Consider the following 26,503-nt stretch of genomic DNA (forward strand, 5'->3'; position numbering starts at 1 on the left):
TTTGTATTGAGCTGTGGGCGTGTCTCCCGTACCAACATGGCGAGGGCGTCCATACGTGTTACGTGTATACGTCTCTACGTCTCTTCCGTGTTCGGGTGAAGACAAGCTCCAGGCTGTAGTCAGCGGCTCTTCTGCCTACTCTCCCCTGTTCGCAAGCTCTCTCCGCCCTCTGCCTCTGCTCCCGGGTGCAGTGACTCAGCTCCTGTTGCTCTCTCCCCGGACTGTCCTCTCTCCTCGGACTGTCCTCTCTCCTCTGACCGCTTGCTGATGCCAGGGGCCGGGATGTCTTCTTACCTGGAGACGCCGAGCCCTGGAAGGCAGCTACTGGATGATACGATACCGCTCAGTGCGACCATCGAAGCCAGCCAGAACCTGCAGTCTCACACGGTACACTTATCCACAACCTTAACGTGATGAAAAACTACTAATTGTGTTTGACAAAATCCATTTAAATCTTATATTCGACATTTAATTTGCTTTAGAACCACGTTCAAACCACTAGCTGCGTCAGTAGATCCATTATCGGACATAGTTTTGGCCCGGGTTTAGACACCTTTATCGCGTTTTTGCAGAATATTCCGGTACAGTCATTTACTTGTGACACGAGGGTTCGGCTTTACGGTGAACGATCGTGGGAGACGTTTGTATTCACCGGGATCTTTCTCATTTTGGACACGGGACCGGACTGCAGCACAGCCTCTGATTAAGCAATATCCTGCTGGCTTTATTCTCAAAAGTACTTGCAAAACATTTCCAGAGAAGCGTTGATGTCGTAAAAGCGGAATTTGAATAAACTGGTTGGTGTAATGTTTAAAAGATTAAGATAGTGGTGATTTTTGTTCATTCTTAGCGTCGTATAGGAGGCTTATTGCTGCTGTCAACAAAATTATTTAACAGAAATCCAATCTAATCCAATTTATGATCTGTTTTCAAATACGTGATACGTACATTTTATTTTTATATTGATTGTAATGCATTACTGACTGGGCCATTACATGTGTAGTACAGATGCAACTTGATGCGTCAGTTTCTATTCAGTGGAAATGCCTTTGATCACTAATGCAAAGAAGCACACCTTACCTTGTATTAACCTCAAAATCATGTATTTTCTAACGCCACTTCAGCCGTTTTAGTACGTAATAAGAATGAATTCAGCTACTTACAATTTTCAAACACTGATCAGTAGTGATGGGGCTTTTGGCTCTTTTATGGGATCCAAATCTTTTAGATCCGTTCATTTCAAAGAGTTGTTCAAAAGACTGGCTCTTTTTATATTTGATATGACATAAGCCAATGTGAGAACTAATTTTATAAACAAACTAATCACAGTGAAATGACCAAAGCTAAGATTTGATTAGAATGAGTCAAACTGAGTGGGAAATTATGCATAATCTAAATGAAATGTTACACTACAATAATAATAATGAAATAACTGTTATTGTGGTGTCAGACGTGTTTGTTTTTTTGTTTTATTTATTTATTTATTTATTTATTTATTTTTGTACACAAAGCTCTCACTCATGTTGCCTTCTATGTTCTGTGTTGATTCTTGTGTTGGTTCAGCGTTGAGTATAAAAATGCATACAAATTAGGAAAGGAAAAAGATCCGGTTCCAAACACTCATGTCAAGGAGCCGTTCAAAAAAAAAACAACTTGTTCACGAACGTCACATCACTACTGACCTGCTAAATCCCAAGTAATTAAAGTCGACCTTTGAAACCAACAAAAGAGACTACAATTTGTGCAGCTTTAACGAATCGTGTTCACATTACATTTACAGAATTAAATTTAATAACTAAGTAAATTATTTAACACTTGTATTACTTTTCAAACGTAGTAAAAAGTAAGCGTTATTTAAATATGTAAAATATATTCCCGTTTAAAAAAAAAACCCAAACAAACAATACAATTAACTATAATTTAGCAAATTGTAGATATTATGTTTTTTTTAAATTGTGAGCCAAACATGTTTACAAAAGTGCTCAGCCTCTACAGCACTGTAACGTCATTAATGGAGCTCAGCTGAGAGTTCACATGTGGAGCAGCAGGGAGTTTGTGCTGAGTCATGGTTAGAGAGAGAAGGGGGAGGGAGTGAGAGCGAGTAAAGAGTATGAAATAGTATGAAATACTGTTGAGATAAGAGAGGCTGAGGAGTGTGGAAAGAGAGAGACATGGTGAGAGAAGAGAAGAAAGAGATGGAGTGTAGGAGAGAGAGAGAGACAGACACAGGGGAAAGGGAGTGCAGAAGGAGAGTGATTTTGCTTAGAGGATTTGACCTAAAAATGACCTGCTCATGTGAGTCTGAGATTAAATCTATCCACGCTGAGCGTTCTGAAGTTTGTTCTTGTTCTGCATTTTAGTCCTGGTTTGGGTTTAGTCCGCGTTTAGCACTTTTTTGAGTTTAGTCCTGGTTTAGACCTGGATTTTGGGTTTTTGGTTCAGTCCTGGATTAGTTCTGAGTTAGACTGTATTTATTCATTTGAATTTGGGAAAAATGTATGACTAAAAGGTAAGGCTGCACATATTAATTGCAATCACAATATGAGTGTATACAATTAGCAAATCACAAAGGCTGCAATTTCTTAAGTCCCATAATTTTCTCCACAAACAACAAAAAATCTTTTGTCTTATGGGCTCGACACACGGGGAGCGACGTCGCTCGCTCTCCATCTATTTTCAATGGTACCTGTGCGACACTGCGAAAATCGCTCGTCTCTCTCACCTCCGCGACAAGCGAAAGTCGTGCACGTGAAAACCTCGCGCTCGTGCATGTCGACGTGCACACGCGGGCCTGCGACGCGACTAATGAAAGTTGAAAAATGTTCTACTTTTATCGCTGTCGCCTGCACAACAGCCAACCAGCGAGTTTGATTGACGAGCCAATGCACTGTCCACTTCAGAAACATCATGGAGGAGAAAATCATACTCATAAATCACACACACACACATATATATATATATATATATATATATATATATATATATATATATATATATATATATATATATAATTTATATATTATATATATATATATAATTTATATATTATATTATATTATATATATATATTATAATATAATATAAAGCAGCTGCCTGGGAACTCGTTGGTGCCAGGGTGAATATGAGTGGTAAGTTAACATGCACAAATTTGTTAATTCAGATACATTTATGGAGGCTAATAACCAAATGTATTAAAGACTGATTCAACATTAAAAATATATATTTATTTAAGGTTTTTACATTAAACAGAATTAGCTGCAGAATAGGGTGGATCCAGGATCGCTTTTTTAGTTTTGTAGATTTTAATCAAATGAAGCAAAACTTTACGAGATTTCATTTTAGCATCTTTTTCCCATCTACCTCTATTAACTTCAAAATTCCCTCCAAATAAACAGCCAATCAGACGTGTAGGAGGCTCGCGATCTGCTCTGGAACAGAGCGCGACGTGACAAGCTGCCGCTAGTCGCTGCAGTTTGTCGCTGCCCGTGTGTTCGATTTTAAAGCCTATGCGATGAGTGTCGCTGCACGCTGTCCTTAGTCGCTCCTTGTGTGTCGAGTCCATTACTTAGCTGATATCTCACTCCCTCCTCAGACAGATTGAGTGATGGCCTTGCACAAATTGACAAGTGTATCTGATTTTCTGCACCCTAAAACCTCTTCAACCCAGTCACACTTACTTACCTATCCCGTCAGAACCACATGCAAATGTATACAGTAGCAAAAGGATAATATAGCCAATATAGTGCATTATTTTAAGATACTTTTTCTGGCCTCATTTTTAGTTCTGTAAAAACAATACTTGAATCCACTCATAGCACAACTTTAATGCAAATCATTTTTCAATTCAAACCAAAGGGTTGTCAGTGTCCTCTGTGGTTACTTCCTCAGGCTCCTATGTATTTAGAATTTGTCTGATCTGGTCTATCCTCCTTTACACTCAAATGCTTTGAAAAAGGTACAAAAAGCACCTTAAGTGCTACAGACAATTGAGAGGACAGGTGACAGGAGGACCACTATATAAACTGTTCTTTTTCAGGAGTACATCATCCGAGTGCAGAGGGGCGTTTCTTCAGACAACTGCTGGCAGGTAATCCACCAATCACAGCCTCTCTCTGAAGTCCTGGTTTAGTCCTGGTTTATGCCGCTTTCATGTGCATGTTGGGCATTTGGGGTGGGAAATATTTCAGAGGGCAGTGCTTGTTCCCCTGACCTGCCTGATCTCTGACCTGTTTGCGTTCATGTCCCTTTGGTCGGATGCCACAGTCTGTATCTGTTTGTTACTGTGTTTTGAGCAGAAACTATTGCTTACTGTCATTACCACAAACTTAATGTTCACTTGATACAAAATGTCTTTCAGTTTGTCTTATTTGGTGCTAAGTCTTGTTTGACTTCCACAAATAATCGCCCCTGATGTCTCCAATGACGAAGTCTCCAATGAGTGCCTCCACGTGTGACATTGCTTGGATAAACGATCATCATTAAGATGGCAAAAAACAGATATAAACATAAGATAATGGTTTTTCACCAGACACTGACTTGATTTTGCGTCATACTGCCGTATTTCCAGCAATGGCAACTTATCTGTCGAGCCAATGTGCTTCACAAAACAGACCAAGCTAGCTTTTTCCTGTTTATTGATGCACGCCACTCCCGCCAAAATAAAAATGATAAAGTTTTTGGTGTATAATGCAACTAGCACTAGCAAACCCCATTGCATTAAATAAAGAGGCGTTAAAACACAGAGTAGAGGTGCCGATACTAAATCGGTTTTGTGTTTACCCTAGCTTTAGCTTTGGCCTCCTCTCACAGCACCAAAAACTTGGAATACTAAATTGACCTGATTTAATCCCGTTTTAGACCTAGTTTAATTCACCAGGTTTAGTCCATCAGATTTAGTCCAGCAGATTTAGTCCTGCAGATTTAGTCCTGCAGATTTAGTCCTGCAGATTTAGTCCAGCAGGTTTAGTCCAGCAGGTTTAGTCCAGTCTTAGTCCAGTCTTAGTCCAGTCTTAGTCCAGTTTTAGTCCAGTTTTAGTCCAGTTTTAGTCCAGTTTTAGTCCAGTTTTAGTCCAGTTTTAGTCCAGTTTTAGTCCAGTTTTAGTCCAGTTTTAGTCCAGTTTTAGTCCAGTTTTAGTCCTGGCTTAGTCCTGGCTTAGTCCTGGCTTAGTCCTGGCTTAGTCCTGGCTTAGTCCTGGCTTAGTCCTGGCTTAGTCCTGGCTTAGTCCTGGCTTAGTCCTGGCTTAGTCCTGGCTTAGTCCTGGCTTAGTCCTGGCTTAGTCCTGGTTTAGTCCTGGTTTAGTCCTGCCTTAGTCCTGCCTTAGTCCTGCCTTAGTCCTGCCTTAGTCCTGCCTTAGTCCTGCCTTAGTCCTGCCTTAGTCCTGCCTTAGTCCTGCCTTAGTCCTGCTTTAGACTCTGTTTGTGACCAATCAGAGCACAGAAAACAGACTGGTTTTGTGTTTTTGCAGGTGATTCGTCGATACAGTGACTTTGATGCACTAAACTCCGCCCTCATGGTGAGTCCCTTCCTGTTTCAAACGTTTTGCAGTTTTGTTGTTTTTTTGTACGAACCCAAGGCCCCTGACCTGGTTTGGTCTAGATTTAGTTCCTGGTTTGGTGTAGTCCGGGTTTAATCTGGGTTTAATCTGGGTTTAATCTGGGTTTAATCTGGGTTTAATCTGGGTTTAATCTGGGTTTAATCTGGGTTTAATCTGGGTTTAATTTGGGTTTAATCTGGGTTTAATCTGGGTTCAGTCCGGGTTCAGTCCGGGTTCAGTCCGGGTTCAGTCCGGGTTCAGTCCGGGTTCAGTCCGGGTTCAGTCCGGGCCCTGGTGTTGAGTGGAGTGCTGTATGTGAATTATTCTTTAACAGAAAAGTTTTTTGTGCTGAGTTTTAATTTAGCTTCTTCCTGTTTCTCTGACCACATGACTCCATGACCCCATTCCAGCATCTGTTCAGAAAAACCTGGTTTAGTCCTGGTTTAGACCTGGTGCTAGACTGAATTTGATCTTCTTCTTGCTTTTGTGGATTTTTCAAATAAACAGAAATTTGAAAATATTATGTGTTCTGCAGAGTGGAGCTTTTAACCACATTATACTTGTTCCCCTTCACCATTTACTCCCCCAAAGTTGTTTTTGGAGTGATTTCAGCACGTTTGAGCAAAATTTAATTGCTTCTTTTCAAGACTCCATATTTCTGATCAACTCCTTTCACTACCACTGGCACATGCCCACTGCCGTGCACTTACTTGGCCAACTAAATTTTCCTAATGAGTGAAACATGTAGGTTTAGGCGGTGTTGCATAGTCATTTTGGTACAAATGGGAAAAAAAATCTGCTGCTCGCTAGTGTGATGTGCAGCTCTCCATAGGAGGGGCTGACATCATGAGGCACTTTCTTGTGATGAGTTTTACAGCAATGTCAGCTCCCATTGGGCACTGCTGTTGTTAAATGTGGAAGTCAGCGGTGTCCACGACTATAGAGCAGACACGAGCACAACAGGTCTGCTTTAACAATAATTTAAACTTGAATACATTAAAAAAAATGGCTTGTTTGCATGCTTAAGTGTTTTGTTTATTATTATTATTATTATGCAGCTCAATAATGCCATGGTATATGGTACATTTTTGTATTGTATTTGTAACATCTTGTACCTCTCCTCCTTCAGGTGAGTGGGATCTCTCTGCCGCTGCCTCCAAAGAAGCTGATTGGAAACATGGATCGTGAATTCATTGCAGAGAGACAGAGAGGACTACAGGCCTATCTGGACTACATTACTCAGCATCCTCTTCTCTGCTCCTGCCTCACAGTCAAAAGGTTCCTCGACCCCAACAACTATGCCACCAACTACACAGGTCTGAGCTCAAACACACAGAGGGTGGAGGGTTCAGTTCCCATAGCATACTGGGTCTGTCTGTGTGTCTAGCCCCTAACTCCTTTAAATTTGGAGGTACATCACGGGGTCAACCATAAGAGTCCTAGGTATATAGGAGAAGGAGCTTCAGCTGCGTTTGGAGAATCCGACCATCCTAACCAGAGGCGGGAACAACAGAGCAGTCACACTACAGCTGTTTTTTTTAAAAAACTACCCACACAACGTGACTACAATATGTGCTCCTTATTCTCCTCTACTGCTCTGATTTTACTGAAAATTTCAACATAACAGTGTACATAAATGACACCCAGTGTTTGAACATGAGAGATGCGGCTGTTGAAAAAAAAAGCACTCTGCAATAAACCTCACAGACTGTAGATCTCCCTAGGGAGGTGTTCCGGGCATGTCCCATCGGGAGGAGGCCCTGGGGAAGACCCAGGACACGCTGTAGGGGCTTGCCTGGGAACACCTCAAGATCCCACCGGAGGTCCTGGAGGACGTGTCTGGGGTGAGGGAAGTCTGGGAGTCCCTGCTTAGACTGCTGCCCCGGCCCCAGATAAGCAGAAGAAAATGGATGGATGGACTGTAGATCTGTGACTGAGTTTAAAGATAAACCAACATGTCAATATGCACCCATTGAAGTTTATTTGCCAAGTGTTAAAGTCTGCATTTGCCATAATTTGTGCCACTTTACAGCCTAGATGAATTAGTATTAGGAAGGGCAAATGAGTACAAATTTAAAATGTCATATTACAGCTGCCTTTAGATGATGTTGTTGTCCAGAAATATCTCACTCATGCTTGTTAACCTGTTGTTTATTTATTTGTTTGTTTCTCAGAGATCGCGCTCCAACAAGTCTCAATGTTCTTCAGGTCTGACCCCAAATGGGAAGTTCAGGAGCCACTCAAAGACATGGGTAAAATCACAACTACTAATAAAGCAGTAAACAGTATAGAAATTATAATGCAACAACTGAAAATAACAACAAACATTAAAATACTGAGCTTGGGAGTGTTTTGTTAACATAAGTTTCAGTTAGCCAACCAAGGGGATCATTAAGATTTTAAGATACTAAATGCTAAACTTCATTCAAAAGTATTCCCTGTTAGGAATGAATTCGACAAAAGGCTTGCCCTGTGCATTGATTAGTTGACTAAAATGGGGCAGGGCATTACCAAAAGCTCTCTTTTGGTAATGCCCTGTACTGTATGATACAACCTTATATATAACAGCTCTTTTACATTTTTATATATTTTTTGCCAAAGCATCTCTGTGGGTGTTTGCACTGCTGCCAAAAGCATGATCCCAATAAGCCAACAACGAACAACTGTAATAAATAAATAATGAGGAAGAGAATTTCTAATATTTTGTGAAAAAAAGAAAAAAAGTTTCATGGACATTCTGACATGTTTTCCTTTGTGTGTATCAGGCTGGAGAATAAGGAAAAAATACTTTATGATCAAAAACAAGGAGCAACCCAAAGAGAGATACCTCCTCAGCTGGGTAAGACCTGGCCTAGATCCTGGCCTAGATCCTGGCCTAGATCCTGGCCTAGATCCTGGCCTAGATCCGTGTCTAGATCCCGGTTTAGATCCCGGTTTAGATCCCGGTTTAGATCCCGGTTTAGATCCCGGTTTAGATCCCGGTTTAGATCCCGGTTTAGATCCCGGTTTCTCATGCAGTATCAACAGCAGTAGTAGTAGCAGTAGTAGTAATAGTAGTATTTGTAATAGTAGTAGCAGTAGTAGTACCAGTACTACTACCAATAGTGGTGGTATTAACTGTAACATTATCATTATCACTCTGTTTCAGGTGGATCTGGGCCCAGACAAGTTTCTCTCAGACAAAGATCTTCAGTCAGCCATCAAATTGCTCTCTACTCTGCCTGTACGAATATGGGAGGGCATCTCACACATGGGGAGGGCATCTGATGCACAGGGGGAGGAGTGGACAGCATCTGACAGGGGGGCGGGGGGGGTGGGATTTGATGCACAGGAGGATGGGAGGGCATCTGTAGTAATCCTGTCCTCTTCTCTCAGAGTTCTGTGGTGGTTCCATTGGTCTTCTCCAGCGTTAGTGAATCTTCAGCTCTGATCATCAGACCGTTCAGTGAAAGAGGCTCCTTACGAGACCACATCTGTAAGGTACTTCAATACTATTGCCACTACTACTTCTACTGGACATATATTTTATTTACCATTTAATTTAATACTTTCCAACATTTATTCTTTTATTTATTTCCAATTATGTCATTTTTGGTCCTCCGTGTTCTACTACTACTACAACTACTACTACTACTACTACTTGTGGTTCAGTCCTGGTCTGGTCCAGGTTTAGTTCCTGGCTTTGTTCCAGGTTAGTCCCAATTTTTATGTGACAACTTCACATCTGCTGAAGGGCTTATTGCAGTGCTCTACGAATTCCTTTTGTGGATAATTTTTGTTGATTCTGGAAGAGGAATAATCTATTTGCCAGTGATGGCATTCATTTAAATAGGACTGGGAAAAAACTGTAATATCAAACAGCAAGTTTGACAATATCAAACTTACGCTGGAGTCTGTACCTAAGAGGCCTACTGAATGACTCCTTCGAGTGACCAGCGACCACCTGCATTCTGCATTAAAACAAATTAATGTGCAGTTTTCACATTAAATTTCTGTAGACATGAAAGAAATTATTGGAGGTCATGTAACGTGGTTGACATCAATATTACTTACAAACTTAAATAAGACTATTACCCTAAGGAGCTAGGCCTATCGGATATGTAAATCTTCAAGACAAGGAAGGTACTAGGGTTTATACATATGAATGTACAGTTGAAACCAGAAGTTTACACACATTATATAAAAAGACACATACACATTTTTTCTCACTGTCTGACATGAAATCAGACAAAACTTTTTCCTGTTTAAGTCAATTAGGATTAACAACAGTATCTCTTTTTTGAGAGTCTTCAAAGTAAGAAGTTAACATACAGTAAGATTAACATACAGTAAGATTACTATGCGTTTAAACAATTTGGGAAAATCCAGGTGATGATGTCATGCCAACACTTGAGTTCATTACAGACACCTATGGATGTATTTGAAGGCACACCTGAAACACACTGCTTTTTTGTGTAAAGTCAAAAGAAAAAGAAAAAAGGCAGATTGCAGTTTGCAAATCCATGCAGGGAAAAAGACTTGATTTTTAGAGACATGTCTGGTCTGACAAAGCTAAAATTGAACTGTTTGGCCATAATGAGCATCTTTATGCTTGGAGGAAAAAGGGGGAAACTTGCAAGCCTGAGAACAGCATCCCAACTGGGAAATGCGAGGTGGCAGCATCATATTGTGAGGTTGTATTGATGTAAAGTGCACCAGTCCCTCCTACAGCATGAGGAAAGAACATTATGTGGAAATACTAAAGCAACATCTCAAGACAACAGTCAGGTCTTCCACATGGACAATGACCGGAAGCATACTGCCAAACTGGTTCCAAAGGATAACAAAATCATTGTTTTGGAGTGGCCATCACAAAGCCCTGATCTCAATCCTATTGAACATGTATGGGCAGACCTGACAAAGCATGTGCGAGCAAGGCGGCCTACAAAATTGGCTCAGTTACACCACTACACCACTATTGTGAGAAGCTTGTGGAAGGATATCCAAAATATTTGATGCAAGTCATACAGGTTAAAGGCAATGGTACCAAATACTAATGAAATGTATGTACACTACAGAGTTTGAAGAAAGTCATGAAAAATTGTCAAAAAAAAATCCTTCTCATTATTCTGGCATTTAGCAAATAGAAATAATTTTGGTCATCCTAATTGACCTAAAACAGGACAAGTTTAGTCTGATTTTATGTCAAACAGGAAAAACAGTGTGTGTGTCTTTTTATATAGTGTATGTAAACTGGTTTCAGCTGTACGTAGTATCATATCTAAATTAGATTACATTGAAGTCTGGGTCAAACAGGCCGATGTATATTTTCTAAAACCTGGCAATCAAGAATAAAATAAATTTTGTTTTTCGTTGTGACAGGCAATCTAAAGGAGGTGATACTGCCGTTTATGTCAAAGATCACCTGTCTGTGGACCTTCTGTTCTCTTCATAGCCTAAATGTTTTGAATATCTGTCTCTATCTGTTAGTTAGTTAATGATCCTGATAAAAAAAAAAAATGGCTATGACTGGTATTTATTGTGCACCCTCAGCCCCTAAAAATATTCTTAAGAATGTGTTTATGATGCTTTCTAAATTGGAAAATTATGAGGTCCTAATAATGGGTGATATAAATATTAACTGGCTGGAGAAAGAATCCAAAACTTTGAAAGACCTATGCAATGGCCTCAGTCTCACACAATTAATTTCTATTCTGACTAGACCTGACCTTAGAGGCACACTCACTGAAGAAAATTGTGTTTTTTCACTTGATTTTAGAGACCATTGTCCAATTGGATGCATCCGACATACAAAAGTGAAAAAGACTGTGTGTGAATGTGAGAGGATATATGTTGTATAAACATTTCAATGAGCAGACCTTCATCTCTGACCTGGATTCACAGTGATATCGTGCTAACATCCGCATTCCCTTACCCTGATATACTTTAAACGTTTTTATTAATACATTTAATGAAATTGTAGACTGACACCAAAAAAAAAAAAAAAAAAGAATGAAAAACTAACAATCCTTGGTTCAACACAGAAATGGCAGGTTTGCTTAGAGAAAGTAATGTTGTCTGGAAAACTGCACACACAACTAGGTAATATTTGGATGGGGCTTTTTTTTTTTTTTTTTGCAAAAAGGTAAATAAATGTTTATCAGCAGTTAGAAAGGCAAAAACTTCTTACTTCATGTTTACACTGATAGTCACAGAAATCCGTCAAAGTTCTGGAGGACAGTAAAATCCTTTTTATTTATACATCACCAACTGATATTTTATTAGATTAAGCTAGTATAAATTCTAAAGAGGAAATATGTGATGCTTTCAATAGGCATTTTATCTCTGCATGTGACATTTTGGATAATAATAGTGATCCTTCTGGTCTTGAGTATGCTGAATCTGAACTTCAGGTAGATAAGTTGTATTTTCTCTTTAAGACCTTTCATTTGCATGAAGGACATTGATCCAAAACTTCCATTACTTGCTGCCTCAAATTTAACTGAACCTCTTTTACATATTTTTTTTTTTTATTAATTCAAAATGGAGTTTTACCACAATTATGGAAAATGGCACGTTTTTGCTTTACATAAAGGTGGGACAACTAAAAATGTAAATAATTTCCAGCCAATATCTAAATTACCCAGTCTTGCAAAAGTTTTAGAAAAGTTAGTTGCAAATCAAGTTACAGTTCATCTAAATAAATGCTCAATTTTGAAGTCTTATAAATCAGTTGTCAGTAAAGGGCAGTACTGTCACTGCAACCACAAAGGTTTTAAATGACATTTTCACATCCCTTGATGACAAACAAGATTGTGTAGCTCTGTTTATTGATTTAACTAAAGCTTTTAATTCAGTGGATCATGGAGTCCTCTTGAAGCGTCTGAAGCATATTGGATTTGACTATGCTACATGCAATTGGTTTATCTTTCTAACAGAACCCAGTTGTAGCCAATTGGTTTAAATCAAATTTTCTAACTTTCAGTTGAGTGCCTCAAGGCTAAATTTTGGGCCCACTACTTTTTACTATTTGGATTAATTCCATTGGTTACAATTTAAGAGAAAGCCTCTTACATTTATATGCAGATAATGCTGTTTTGTATGCAAGTGCTCCCCCTGCTGATCATGTGCTTTTAAAACTGCAACAATATTTTAATGAAATCCAAAATTCCCTCATAAATCTTACACTGTCATTGAATGTAAACAAAATCAAGTGCACAATTTCATTCTTAAAAAAACATTTAAGTGATGCACAAGTGACAAATCTTTATACACCAAATGGTACATCCATTGAAAGAGTGAACACTTAGGTTCTGGCTTGATTAAAACGTATCCTTTAAAAAAACACATCTTAGAATTATGTAACAGTTTAAAATCAAAATTATAGTTTTTTTTACAGAAACAAGCATTGTATTACAATAAATTACAGAGAAGAAATTGTACAAGCAATCTTCCTCTCCATACTAGATTATGGATATGTGGTGTACATGCAGACTTCTGCCTCTGCTTTAAAACCGTTAGATCCCCTATTTCACTCTGCCCTTCATTTTATTACAGGGATGGGTTTGAAACTTTGGTGACAATCACAATTTGATAATCTAACAAACTTTTATGCACACACCTGCACCTGTTTTTAATGTTTTATATGAACTTGTATACTTATTTGTTTTGTTTGTTTTTCTGCTTTTATTGTATTAAACAGGGCTCCCATGAACAAGAGAGCCTAAGTACTCTCATTGGGTTCCCCTGTATAAATAAAGCATCTAAGGTACATCTCTAAGATACTTATACTGCTTTAGTTGTAAGTACATGTTGTATTTGTGCAGGTGAAGCCGAGAGAGTCGTACCTGAAGAAATACTGTAACCCCAAAAAGAGTCAAGGTCTGGACTTGCCCTCCATCAAACTGTACGGACGCACTATTCTAGAGGTGAGCTTAAGTCCCCGCTTAAGTCCCCGCTTAAGTCCCCGCTTAAGTCCCCTCTTAAGTCCCCGCTTAAGTCCCCGCTTAAGTCCCCGCTTAAGTCCCCGCTTAAGTCCCCGCTTAAGTCCCCGCTTAAGTCCCCGCTTAAGTCCCCGCTTAAATCCCCGCTTAAATCCCCGCTTAAGTCCCCGCTTAAGTCCCCGCTTAAGTCCCCGCTTAAGTCCCCGCTTAAGTCCCTCTTCTCTCTCCTTTTTAGGCCCTCAGACTGCTCCACAGCTCTGGCCTATTCTGTGGACATCTTCACTGCTGTAATGTTCTCCTGGAGGAAGGTTCTATCAGACTGGTGGATCTTGAGAACGGTTTGTTGGGAACTCCCTCAGCGGTCAGACCTCTGTTCACCCAGTTCAGAAAAGTCAACGTAAGAAACAATAAACACACGATTAAAGCACTAATGCAAATCTATCATTTAGTCATGCTCTAGTGGCGTTCAACAATGACAGCCTACCTCTAGTTCCGGAAGAAAATTTCTCATTAATTTTTCTAATAGACTTTCCAAAAAATATATATATATTGTATTAAATCTTTGAAAGCTCAGGTCTTGTGGTCTTTAGTTACCACAGAGATGATTAGCCCTGTCATTTTATTTAAAGTCTGTTTCTGAAACTTTATAACCCGTAAGTTATTGAAACATTTCACTGAATCGTGCAACTCAAATAGAAGGTTATGGAGCTACAGTGTGCGCTTATAGAAGGAGGTGGAGGTTAGGACTGGAGACAGACTAAGAAGACACGCTTTAGGATAGTGCTGTAAACAACCTCCTGTGAATGAATATATATATATATATATATATATGTATATATATATGTATATATGTATATATGTATATATATATATGTATGCGCCCTTGAAATGTTCTGCATTAATCATCCTAATGCATTTCCAAATAAAAGGCTTGTTATGACCATGGTCAAGATATGGCCCTTTATATTTGAATTTTTTAAAATGTCTATGGGGAAAATTTATGGAAAATTTACTTCTTTAACTGGAGCAAGCGGTCACTATTGAGCTCCATACGGATGTTTTAGCCAATATTGACATCAGATATTTGTAATGTTGTGTTGTCTAGATTAGACTGGTTGTACAATGCCCTGTACATGTATTCCCCTCCTGTATTAATCATATGCAATACTTTAACAAAATGTTAATCTTTACTGGTACAATATACTCAAGTCACTTACCTGCTCTTTATGTATTTAATCTGCTGCACTGTAGACAATCTATAGTTACAGCCACTATTGTACAAATACAATCATATACTGAAGTCACTTTAACTGCTATTTATTCTTGTCCATACGCTGCACTGTACCTAACCACAGTAGCCTTGTAACTGTATAGATTTACTGCTGACACAGTGGCTGCGGTTACATGCACTCTAAATCCAATTATTAGCACATAGTTACTAGACTAAATGTAAACAGCATATCATCATCTTTACAAGACTAAATGTAAACGGCAAATCATGATCAAATTTCTCTCTGATCACAGTCCCTTTGATTACTCACATCAGATTGTGCAGGTATGCAGGTGAACAAAGCCACTGGTAGTTGATTAATTAGTTTTTGTCTATTGTAAATCTTTATTGTATCATTTATCTTGATTGCATGATTTGATTCTCCTGCTGTTCTTGAACTTTGCCTAGCTGTACTGCAATTTCCCCATGATGGGACATATGAAGGTTTATCTTATCTTATGTAGCATCAAATCACTAACTGTTACAAAGCTTAGAATTTTTTGTTTCCAATCTTCAAATAATGTGTGGTCTTCTCTTTGTTTCCCTGTGGTTCTCTGTTCTACTGTGATCATGGTTCTCCTTATGATGTTCTTGATGATGGTTCTTCTTGTCCTTTGACAGACTACAGAGAGTGTGGACCTCTGTGTTTTTCTGTAGTCCCTCTCTTTGTTCTCTTCTGATCATTGTTCTGGTTCACCTGTAGACCACAGAGAGCATAGATGTCTTCTCTTTTGGGTTAGTACTCTTTGAGATGACATATGGTTGGCCTCCAGACTCTGTCCCCATCGACCAGTTTTCAGATGTCCCGCACCCCACAGTAGGTCAGTAAAAACACACGCACCACAATATCAACACTGCAAGGAGTACACTGATTTTTACTGCAGCTACAGCTAATACTGCTGAAGGGTCTAATGCCTAGGGCACTGTGGTATTATTATTACCAATAGAGGACAAGTTTGTTGATCATATCTTGAGAAAAGTCAGCTATAATTTTTTACACAAAAGAAAAATGTTAATAAAGGTATTGACTGTATTTAATAGATCACCAATACTGTCAGAGGCTTAATATTTATTACTGTAATTACATCCGCTGATCATGAAATGAACTCTCCAAGGAAGACACAGCACACAGCAGTTAAGTTGGCTTTGATTTGCTCAGAACGCTAAGCTCTGCCCCTGAATGAAATGCCCAATGTTTAGTCCCATCTCTACAGCTGCTTTTGATTAAAATGCTTGTCTCTGTTTAAACAAACTAGTAAATAAGTTATTAAAAAAAATAAAATTTATAAAAACCTACACCACTATAAGGTATAATTAGACACTGTAAAATACTAGAATCATCTCGTCACAAACTGGTCGTATTTATTTTATACTTTTTCCTGCAAATTTTTTCATACACATTTTAGTTTTCTTCAAACTCCATCTTAGTTAAACATTTCTGATCAGTCTTGGTTTTAGTCTTGGTTTTAGTCCTAGTTTATTAGTTATTTGTTTACTAGTTTTACTCAACTTTTACCCAGTTCTTGATCTTAGATTCCCAGTGTTGTCATCTTATTTGACTTTTTTTTGTTTTTGTTTCCAGGTTCAGTTCTTCAGTCTCTTCTGTCCTCAGAAGCTCTGAAGTTTGGGCTGCCCTCAGTCTCTGCGCTGCTACAAACACCGTATGTGACTGTGACTTATTTAGCATTTTCTCCTAAATACTTTGAGAATTGAACTTTATGTACTGTATCTAATGCCCATCTTCTACCATAATGTGAAGAAATTGTTAACATTTCTCATTTAAAGTATAATTCATGTTAATACTAACAGGTGTGAAGTAAACAGAATAATTATCAATGGTAGTGTCCATATGATGAATGTTTAGTTTAATTTTGCATCAAATATACCAATGCAGTGTTTTTAGGAGACAAATACAAATACACAGTTCTGCATTATAGGATAGAAATATATCATGTACATACTAGGGCTGTCAATCAATTACAGTTTTTAATTGTGATTAAATGCATTTAATTTGACAATTTTTTTAAATATAAATATAATATAAGCTTTTTAATAACATATTTTGCACTTTTCTTAATGCTTACTTTACAAATGCTTTTATTTGTAAGCATAAACACTATCAAGAAATGTTTTGGATTCATGCATGTAATGTAACTTTCTGGAGGTGACAAGTCACCTGCATGAATCAGTGGAAATAGAAAAGTAATCTCATACGTCGGAACATTCTGAGATTTTATGCCTTACTGTGAAATATTATAGCCAAAGGAATATTTTCATAAGAGTCAGGTTTGTGGAGATGCAAGCCAACTCACAGTAAGAAAGCAGATCCATAGATCTTTATTAATCCCTCGTTCTGTGTGCAGGTTGTTTAGTGACGTCCCGCTGCAGCACTCAGAGAAGCAACAGTTTAAGGTCAAACCACACAGATTCTCATACACTTCTATAAACATGTTAAGATTTTTCTGATATTTAGAATCTATTGAACCAAAATTTTATATTTTGTTCATTATAAACATTATTGATCTAAAATGTAAATGTGGTGTTTTGTTGCAGGTCCCAAGTCGGTTAAAAGAAGCTCTGAAATCTGCCAAAGAGAATTTAGAAAGAAGACTGCAAGAAGAACAGAGACAGGTCTGAACCAGGGGACTGAACCAGGGGACTGAACCAGGGGACTGGAACCAGGGGACTGGAACCAGGGGACTGGAACCAGGGGACTGGAACCAGGGGACTGGAACCAGGGGGCTGGAACCTGGGGGCTGGAACCTGGGGGCTGGAACCCGGGGACTGAACTCGGGACTGTCTAAATGTTTCAGCTCCATCAGCACAGACGTCTGACGAGAGCTCAGTCCCATCACTGCTCAGACGAGGAGAGGAAGAGGAGGAAGCTGCTCGCACGAAAGGTACTTCAAAATAAAATACAACAGAATAACAGATTATTAACACTGCAAAATAAATTTCAACATTAGTGGACCTTTTAATTTGAAAATATCTTGCAGAGAGCAATTGTATTGTGATATATTGTATAAATGTTTTTCAGAAGTCTCGGCAGTCGGCGTTTGAGAATGAGGAAGAGGCTTCTGTGCGAAACAACAACAATTCTGGTCAGCTTCAATTCTGATGATCAAAATAGGATGAAAAATAACTTTCAAAAGGATTAGGGTTGTGGATAGTTTATTCTTAAGTCTTACTAAACCATTACAGAACTCAGGATTGAATGATAACTGGATGAGGAATAAAGGAGGACTAAACTAGGGATAAAATAATGCTAAAAAAAAAATAGGACTGCTGGTAGCATCAGTCTGGTATAGTGCTCTTCCAAATGCTTTACAGTTCATTTTGCTTTTGGGTCTTGCACTATGTAACTGGTTCATCATCTGCTTGTCTCCATGGAGATGTAATTGCTTTGTCTAGAATGCTCCACATTAAATGTGTCATTCTCTATGGAGGCAAGCAGTTGAAATTACCAGACCTGTCAGATCTGTGGAGAGGCAAGCCCACTCACAATAAGAATGAATATTTTTCAGGGTATTTTTGAGGATTTAAAACACCTGTAATTCAATAATTTCAAGAAAGATACATTTAATGCTATACCCTGAAGCTTTCCAGGTAAAGCCATAACATTTGCATGGAAGCAAGCAAGTGGTGGTCTCCTTAGTAGAAAAGTTACATAATGCAGCTTTAAAATATAAAGTCAAATTTTATACATGATTTTTTTTTAGCCCAAATGTAGTATGGTTTTGGTCTTGTTTTAGACTTTGCTGATTTTGATGCCGTTTAGACAGAATAGGGTCATTTTAATGTTTTCTTGTTGGGAGTATTTAGGGATTTTTCTAGATACTTGTATTGCATGTTTTGTTTTTTGTTTTTTTTACATGTTGTAAGCTTAGTCATCATTGTCTTTTCTTTTTTTTTTTGTTGTTTTTGTTTTTTGAAGTGGTAACAATTCTATTTCAAAACTGGATCTAAACCAGGTCTGACTCAGTACCAGTCTCACTACTCTCACATTAGAGGAACTGCAGTATATAAACTTATACATTTATTTATTGTTTTAAATGTTTTTCTTCAGGTTCCGGAGCCAGTTCTCCTCCAACGTGTCCCTCATCTCCTACACCACCCCCTACAGGTCAGTGCTGGGGTCTTAACGTTAAAAAAAAATGTAGTTGAACTTTTAACAATTATAAGAATTACTGCTAATCAGACTGAATAATTCAGATTTTGAGAAAACTTGACTAAACTTTAACACAAAAACTGGAAAAAGAATTCCACACTTAACTAATTTGCATATGTGAATGTAGTTTTAATTGAAACGTTTAATCTGCTAATGTTTCAGTGTAGTGGATTGTGATTGGATACTGTGATTGGACAGGTGTCACTCTCACACGGGCTAGGATTGTGTTTTTTCTTGTCTCTGGTCTGACAGGACTGGACACGGACTGGACAAGGACTAAACTGGGACTAAGCCAGGACTAAATCCGGTTTCTGGTCTATAAAGTTTTAAGATGTATTTAAAGTTTAAATTCAGTGTAATATTTGGGTTTTGTTTATGTAAATTCACAAATTAAATAATTGATAACAAAAAACAACCAGATGTCCGTGTGAAAGTGTGCACGTGTGGCAGTCTGCTTTGAGTCCGTCTTGTCTCACTAATACACTGCCTGGCCAAAAAACAAGTCGCCACCTGGATTTAGCAATTGTCGTAACCTGGGGTTGCTGCAATTGGTCAGGTCTAGGTTCAGCAACAGTCTCTGCTCAAAGAATGAGGTCAGCTGACTACCTGAATATACTGTATGACCAGGTTATTCCATCAATGGATTTTTTCTTCCCTGATGGCACCGGCATATTCCAAGATGACAGTGCCAGGATTCATTGGGCTCAAATTGTGAGAGTGGTTCAGGGAGCATGAGACATCATTTTCACATTAGACCTTAACCCCATTGAGAATTTTTGGGATGTGCTGGAGAAGCCTTTTTGCAGGGGTCAGATTCTACCATCAAGATCTTGGTGAAAAATTAATGCAACCCTGGATGGAAATAAATCTTGTGACATTGCAGAAGCTTATTGAAACAATGCCACAGTGAATGCGTGCTGTAATCAAAGCTAAAGGCAGTCCAACGAAATATTAGAGTGTGTGACCTTTTATTTTTGGTGGTGCCTTTTTTTTGGCCAGGGAGCATAGTTAGAACTTTATCAGAACACAGACACTATGATTTAAATAGACAGCAGCAGACTGTACCGTCCTAAGATCTGTACAAAATTTGACCAGCTCCTCTTTATTTTTCCTCTTTCTCATCTCTCTCCCCTTGCCCCAACCCTCCTCCTCTTGTTTGCTCTCACACTCACTCTCTCTCACTATTTCTTCCTTCTCTGCTTTCCTCCTTTCCTCTGTCCTTATCTCCTCTCTTCTCTTCTCACCTGAGTTCTAGTTGTCTACTCCTCTCCTTGTTTTCTCCCTCCTTTTCTCCTCCCCTCATCTCTACTCTTGTTCCCTCTTTCCTCCCTTCTCCTCCTTTCCTTACCTCCACTCTCCCTATCTCCTCCTCACTTGAGTCCTAGTTAACTCTGTCTCCTTGTTTCCTTCTTCCTTGTCTCATTCCCTCTCCTCATCCCCTTATCACCACTCTCCTTGCCTCTTCCTCACTTGAGTTATCGTTAACTCTCTTTTTTTCTCCTCTCTCTCTCCTTCTCTTCTCTTTCCTCTCATCTTGTCTCCTCTCCACATCTCCTTGTCTTGTCTCCTCCTCACTAACCCTTTCTTGTCTCTCCTCTCCTCCTGTCCTCTCTCCTTGTCTCCTCCCTACTTTCCTCATTTCCTACACACTTAAATCTTAGTTAACCCTTTCTTGTCTGTGCTTTTCTCTCATTAGAGCATGCTCAGTTCTGACGTGTTTCTGGGTAATGTAGATTTTTTTCCTGTTCTCAATTTATCTCAAACTTCAGTCCTTCCACAGACACATTAAATGCAAAACACAACTGCAAAAAGTACACAATTTTAAATAAATAATAAAAAATGGAAATAATCATATTTTTTACTTTATGTCCCACTGTCTGTATCTGGGAAGGATTGAGGTTTAAGACGCATCTATCACTGAAAATATCAAAATATAAATCTTAAAAAAAGGCCATACCCCAGATTCTAGCCAGGTCCGAGCCAGGTCCGAGCCAGGTCCGAGCCAGGTCCGAGCCAGGTCCGAGCCAGGTCCGAGCCAGGTCCGAGCCAGGACCAAGCCAGGACCGAGCCAGGACCGAACTAGGATAAATATTTCAAAATTAAACCTAAATAAAGTGGTTGTTGATCTGGAGTACGGCCTCTCCTCTTGGGTCTGTCTACTGTGTTCTTCATTTTGAGCCCCGCCTGATCTATGTCCTGTCCATCTGCACATGCTCAGATGGTCTCCTATGACAACTCACACAGGCAAGCTACATCTAATATGATTGATATTGATAGGTCTAAATACTAATAATATTCAGTGGTGGAAAGTAACAAAGTAAAAGTACTGTAAGTTTGATGGTATAAATACTACCAAGAATGCTGTGAAACCCTTTGCCAAATTAAATAATCTTGAACGGATGGCCATAAATGACATTTAGGCTGTTACACATTATAAACATGTAAACAGCAGCATGAGTGATGCAGATTGGCAGCATGAGTGATGCAGATTGGGTAGAGACTTTTGCCTGGTCCCTGTGTGTCCGTGGGCACTTCACATTTGGGGGAGATCAGTGTTCAGTCATGTCACACTGTCGAACTGTTGAATGTGCAGAACTAAACATGGGTGAATGGGTGAAGGTGTCAAAGGATGAAGGGGTCAAGGAGTGATGCAAATGTCTTTTGCTTCAGAGAGCTTTGCAAACAAGACATCTTTTCATTTTTTATCAACTTGTTCACAGTTGATAGCTTTTTTTAGTATTTTTTTTTCTGTAGACAGGAAGTAGATTGAGGCTGCTGACATCACTTCCTGTCCCTCTGCTTTATGTTGTAATGGTTTGGTTCAGATTTGATTCAGATCTGGACTCGGATTGGACTCTAGATCAAAGAGCTGCTATTATAAAGACCGGACACAGGACCGGACACAGGACAGGACCGGACACAGGACAGGACCGGACACAGGACAGGACCGGACACAGGACAGGACCCAGGACCGGACACAGGACCGGACACAGGACCGGACACAGGACTGGACACAGGACCGGACACAGGACCGGACACAGGACCGGACACGTCCTTTTTATGAAATCAGCTCTGGGTCAGTGAGTCTCATTCTTCAAATTGTGTCTCCTCAAAGTTTGACTCCTTGACACGAAAAAAGTTAACAAAAACTTAGACACACGCACCTCTCTTCCAGCATCACTGAATTTATCTTTGTACAGGTAAAACATGTTTTTAAAATGCAGATTTGTTTACCTGGTTTATGGTTAACATCTCTCTGCCAGTTTTTGTTTCATGTGGATAGACCAATATCTTCACCATAAACCAGGTCAATAAATCTGCAATCTGACACTTACACAGATAGACAAATTCCACTATAGAAGTCTGAGCAGTTCTTCAGCTCAGTGTTAAAGTGCATATGACATTCTTCTAATTCTGACTTGGTTTGGGTGGGATAGTGCCTGCGGTAAATATTTGTTGTAGTGTTACATGAGCTAAGTGGCAATTACCGCAAGTAGCACTGACGTCTGAAATCCCTATACCTGTTTTGTCATCAAAACACAAAATTCCATCCAAAATGAAGTGATAATTTACACACAAAGAGCACATTTTTAAGATGGTTTTAAATCTTGCCTTAACCTCTTGTGCATATGACAAGTTAGAATACTAATTACATGGGTAACCTCATTATATTTAAGATTTTACTTGAAGTTTATAATTTTACTTCCTGGTTGGCCACAGACAGCAGATGTGACATAACTGTTAATTAGCAACCATAATTTTAACAAGGGACAAAGATTGTCTAAATTAATTAATCGATTTGACTAATAAAATGCCTTCCTTGTGCATAAATGGTTTCTCCATTTTGGATGGAGTTTTCAGTGTTGATTGTATACAGTTGAAACCATCCCTTTACATACACTATACAAAAACACTCATTCACTTTTTCCCTCACTGTCTGAGGCTCAGTTACACCAGTTTTGTCAGGAAGGATAGGCCAAAATTCCTGCCAACTATTGTGAGAAGCTTGTGGAAGGGTATCCAAAACATTTCGCCCAAGACATACAGTTTACACGCAATGGTACCAATACTGATGAAATGTATGTAAACTTCTGATTTTGAAGAAAATAATGAATTCTAAAGTTTTATCTTTTTTGTTATTGAAATTTTAGAAATTATGTCCTTAACAACCTGTGAGTCAATGGTTTAGCTCGAGCTCAACCAACTGAGCTACTGTTGCCCAATTGAAATAATTTTGGTAATCCTAACTGACGTAAAACTGAATTTCATGTCAGAGAGTGAGGGGAAAAAAACCTGTCTTTTTATATAGTGTATGTAAACTTTTGGTTTCAACTGTAGGTTGAGGAATTTTTATTTTAGAATTGAATGCTTCTTTCTGCATTTTTATACCTTAACTTTTATCTCACAAACTGGTACTGGTATTATCCCACCAAACCAAGTCAAAATTAGAAAAACATTAAACCATTCAGATGCACTTGAAGCACAGAACCTGTGCTTGTGTGTTAATCCTGTTGCATCAGAGACACTGGAGCAGGGTTAAAGTCAAGGAACTTTGATGATGCACGTTTGAAAAATAAATCTCATATTTTCACATTTGACTCTCTTCATCTCTCCTTAGGTGTCCCCCCTCCCCCTCCTCCCCTTGGGCCTCCTCCTGCTCCCCTTGGGCCTCCTCCTGCTCCTGTAGCGCTAGCTCCCCCTGGTGGTCGCACCGCTCTGCTCAGCTCTATCCAAACCTTTAGCAAAGTGCACCTGAAGAAGGCAGAAACAGTGGACCGCAGCCAGCCAATCATATGACACGAAACTAGGACTGCAGCCAGTCATGACAGGGATCACAGCCAGCCAATTATATGATCAGAAACCAGGACAAACCAGGCCCCGTCAAGACAAATCAGGACTGCAGCAGCCAATCACATGACAGAAAAACAAGGACAAACTGCAGCCAGCCAATCATATGACACGAAACCAGGCCCAATCAGGACAAAGCAGACAGGACCGTATGACCATATGATATACCAGGTATCAGGTCCAATCAGGATAAAGAAGGATTGCAGATAGACAGTAACTAGGAAAAATCACGCTCTCAACTGGGACTCTGATCAGCCAATCATATGATAGGGACTGCGGCCAGCAAATGATATGAAGTGATCCAGGACCATAACCTGCTGATCATATGACCAGAATCTCGGAATGCACCGATCCAGCTTTTTCAGTTCTGCTACCGATCTTGACACTTGGACTGTAAGCATCTGCCAGTACCTGATATTAACTAATCCCAGGACTGAAAATGGAACTTATTCCCTTAAAACAGTTAACATATTACACAAGAGATCCAAGTGTGATTGCTGGTGGGACACTGCTGGTGTCTTATCTGAAGGAATATATAAGGCAGTCTGACCAGAACTAAAGCTGCTTGGATGAGCAGAAAAATGTCTTCACTCTAAAACTTCTGACAAAATTAAATTTTTTGTTTGTTATGCCACTGTTATTTATCTTTCAAATCTCTACTGAACAGCTTTTAATGAATAAAAGTTCAAATATTGAGACATCTTGGGCCAAAATCAGCCTGTAAATATAATGATTATAGCCAGTTGAAGCTTAATCAATTTGGAACTGATACCCGATCCAGCAAATCTTTCTATATTGGTGGCGATAGTTGATACCAATATCGGTATCTGCGAATCCCTACCAGAAAACCGGCTCAATCAGGACAAACTACCACAACCAGCCAATCAGATGATCAGGAACTGCACCAAATTAGACCAAACCAGACCAGGAACACAGCCAGTCAATCATATGACCAGGAACCAGGCCCAATCAAGACAAAGGACCGAAGCCAGCCAATCATATGATCCCAAATCAGACCATGCCATGCCCAACAAACTGCACTTTTTAAGGACTTCCTGATCTCCATCTGCCCATTTATGGACGTGACCCTGTTGGAGGAGGGCAATATGTTGTTTATAAGTGAATATTGTTGTTTTGAGAGTATGCTAAATTTGAACATGATAAGTAACATTTGTGATGGTGAAAAAATAAAAATAAAATCATGCTAATACATCATTTCAAACAAATCCAGATATTATACTTAATAAACTATTGTATATTTCAGACCTGGACAGTTTGTACTGCACTCTGCTCCGTCCTCTTCAGTGTCACATGTCAGTGCAATATGTCTCATTTAAATCATTTGAGCAACCAGCTCTATAGTTATACTTGATGACACCCGTGGATCATTATGTGGTAAATTGGACATTTTAAATCACAATATAGATCTAAAACAATGCACCCATTGGAAGCTGACGTCACTGTAAACATCATCATAACAAAGTTCTGTATGCTACTCGCCCCTCCTAGGGCTAGCTGTACATCATACTAGCGAGCAGCAGATTTTTATACCAGAATTAATATGACACTGCTCTACATGTATCACAGATTAAGGAAATATAATTGGAGAAGGATGTGCGTACTCCACAGTGGGTGTGTACCAATGGCGGTGAAGACAGAATTTGGCCTTGAAAATAAGGGATTCAAGATTGCATGCACAAATCACTCTAAATACAACTTTGAGGGAGTAGATGGTGGGGAGAAACAAATATAACATTGTTAAAAGCTCAGAAAAGTCTATTTTGCGAATAGGTCTGCTTTAAACAGATTTTGGCACTGTCTTCCTACTTGGCAACCGCCATCTGCAGTCTGACTATATCCAAGGTGTGAGAGAGTAGGTGCACCCCCTCATCCCGATTTACAGTCTGGTAGGGAAGTTCTGATCCTGATGGGATTTGTTGCTCTCTCTTAGCGATGTCCCAGTCCAGATGGTTTTCCCTCTTGCAGTGGTTTGATATTGCAGTCTCAAGTTGTTCTTGGTGGGCTTGCCGTTTCGGGGCTCAGGTGCATGTTTTGCCAATATTTGCCAATATTCCAATATATTGTAGTGCTTTAAGGACAAGCCTTAAAGGGCTGTTACAGATCTGAGCATTGACACACGCTTATTCTGGAAATAACTAAAAGTAATAAAAATAGAAAGTTTCATTGTCAACATTCCCTTTGTACTGAAACTGGAGTCATTTGCCCAAGGTGAAGGTAAGGAAGAAAGGAACCAAGAAGATATGAAACCAAGGAGGTTAGTTGAATACAATATTTTTCTTCTCTACTGCCTCTAAGAGTAACTGGAGTAACATCTGATTTATAATTTGAAGTTGGTGTAATGTGAAGGACAAAACATTAAATGATGCATATTAAAAATATATAAAACATTTTGTGCAAAGGATAGACTCAAAAATGACATAAACTAAAGCATATCTGAAGGAGCGGTGTTGTGGAAATAAAACTTTTGCAGGCTCTGATGAATGTTGAAGCAAACACAAAGAGTCTGTTTCTTGTAAGAAATAAGTCCGACAGCTTCTCTACCTAATGTCGGACCCCGAATGATGGAAATCACCAGGCTTATATAGTTTGAGATGACCAGAGGACATTTCAAAGTAAGGATGTGACACTCCTACTGCGGTGTGGCCAGACAAGCTCCTGGAGGCTTCATGAGCTTGATCACCTTAGGATGTAACATGTGGAGTCAAAACAATACAAGGTGTGATATATTTCAAAGGAGAGA

The 26,503-nt window shown here is 39.2% G+C and overlaps 1 protein-coding gene across 3 annotated transcripts; it reads left to right on the forward strand.

Moving 5' to 3' along the window:
* Positions 1 to 28: 28 nt before the first annotated feature.
* Positions 29 to 25,109, forward strand: pxk (PX domain containing serine/threonine kinase). Of its 3 annotated transcripts, none has more exons than XM_055224876.1 (19): positions 102 to 387; positions 4,037 to 4,087; positions 5,466 to 5,513; positions 6,664 to 6,850; positions 7,709 to 7,786; positions 8,300 to 8,373; positions 8,683 to 8,757; positions 8,910 to 9,014; positions 13,340 to 13,441; positions 13,692 to 13,853; positions 15,430 to 15,547; positions 16,309 to 16,387; positions 17,090 to 17,138; positions 17,280 to 17,357; positions 17,540 to 17,626; positions 17,764 to 17,827; positions 18,793 to 18,849; positions 23,513 to 23,891; positions 24,679 to 25,104. In XM_055224876.1, the coding sequence occupies exons 1-18, from the start codon at positions 268 to 270 to the stop codon at positions 23,689 to 23,691; spliced, it is 1,713 nt and encodes a 570-aa protein (XP_055080851.1). In that variant the 5' UTR covers positions 102 to 267; the 3' UTR covers positions 23,692 to 23,891; positions 24,679 to 25,104. The 3 variants fall into 3 exon arrangements, with proteins under 3 accessions (XP_033830183.1, XP_055080851.1, XP_055080852.1); XM_055224877.1 differs by lacking the exon at positions 24,679 to 25,104 and adding an exon at positions 20,591 to 20,618 and having other exon boundaries at positions 23,513 to 23,585; XM_033974292.2 differs by having other exon boundaries at positions 29 to 387; positions 23,513 to 25,109.
* The last annotated feature ends 1,394 nt before the right edge of the window (positions 25,110 to 26,503 follow it).

The sequence above is a fragment of the Periophthalmus magnuspinnatus genome, chromosome 10 (assembly GCF_009829125.3).
Source record: "Periophthalmus magnuspinnatus isolate fPerMag1 chromosome 10, fPerMag1.2.pri, whole genome shotgun sequence".
NCBI classification, from domain to species: Eukaryota; Metazoa; Chordata; class Actinopteri; order Gobiiformes; family Gobiidae; genus Periophthalmus; species Periophthalmus magnuspinnatus.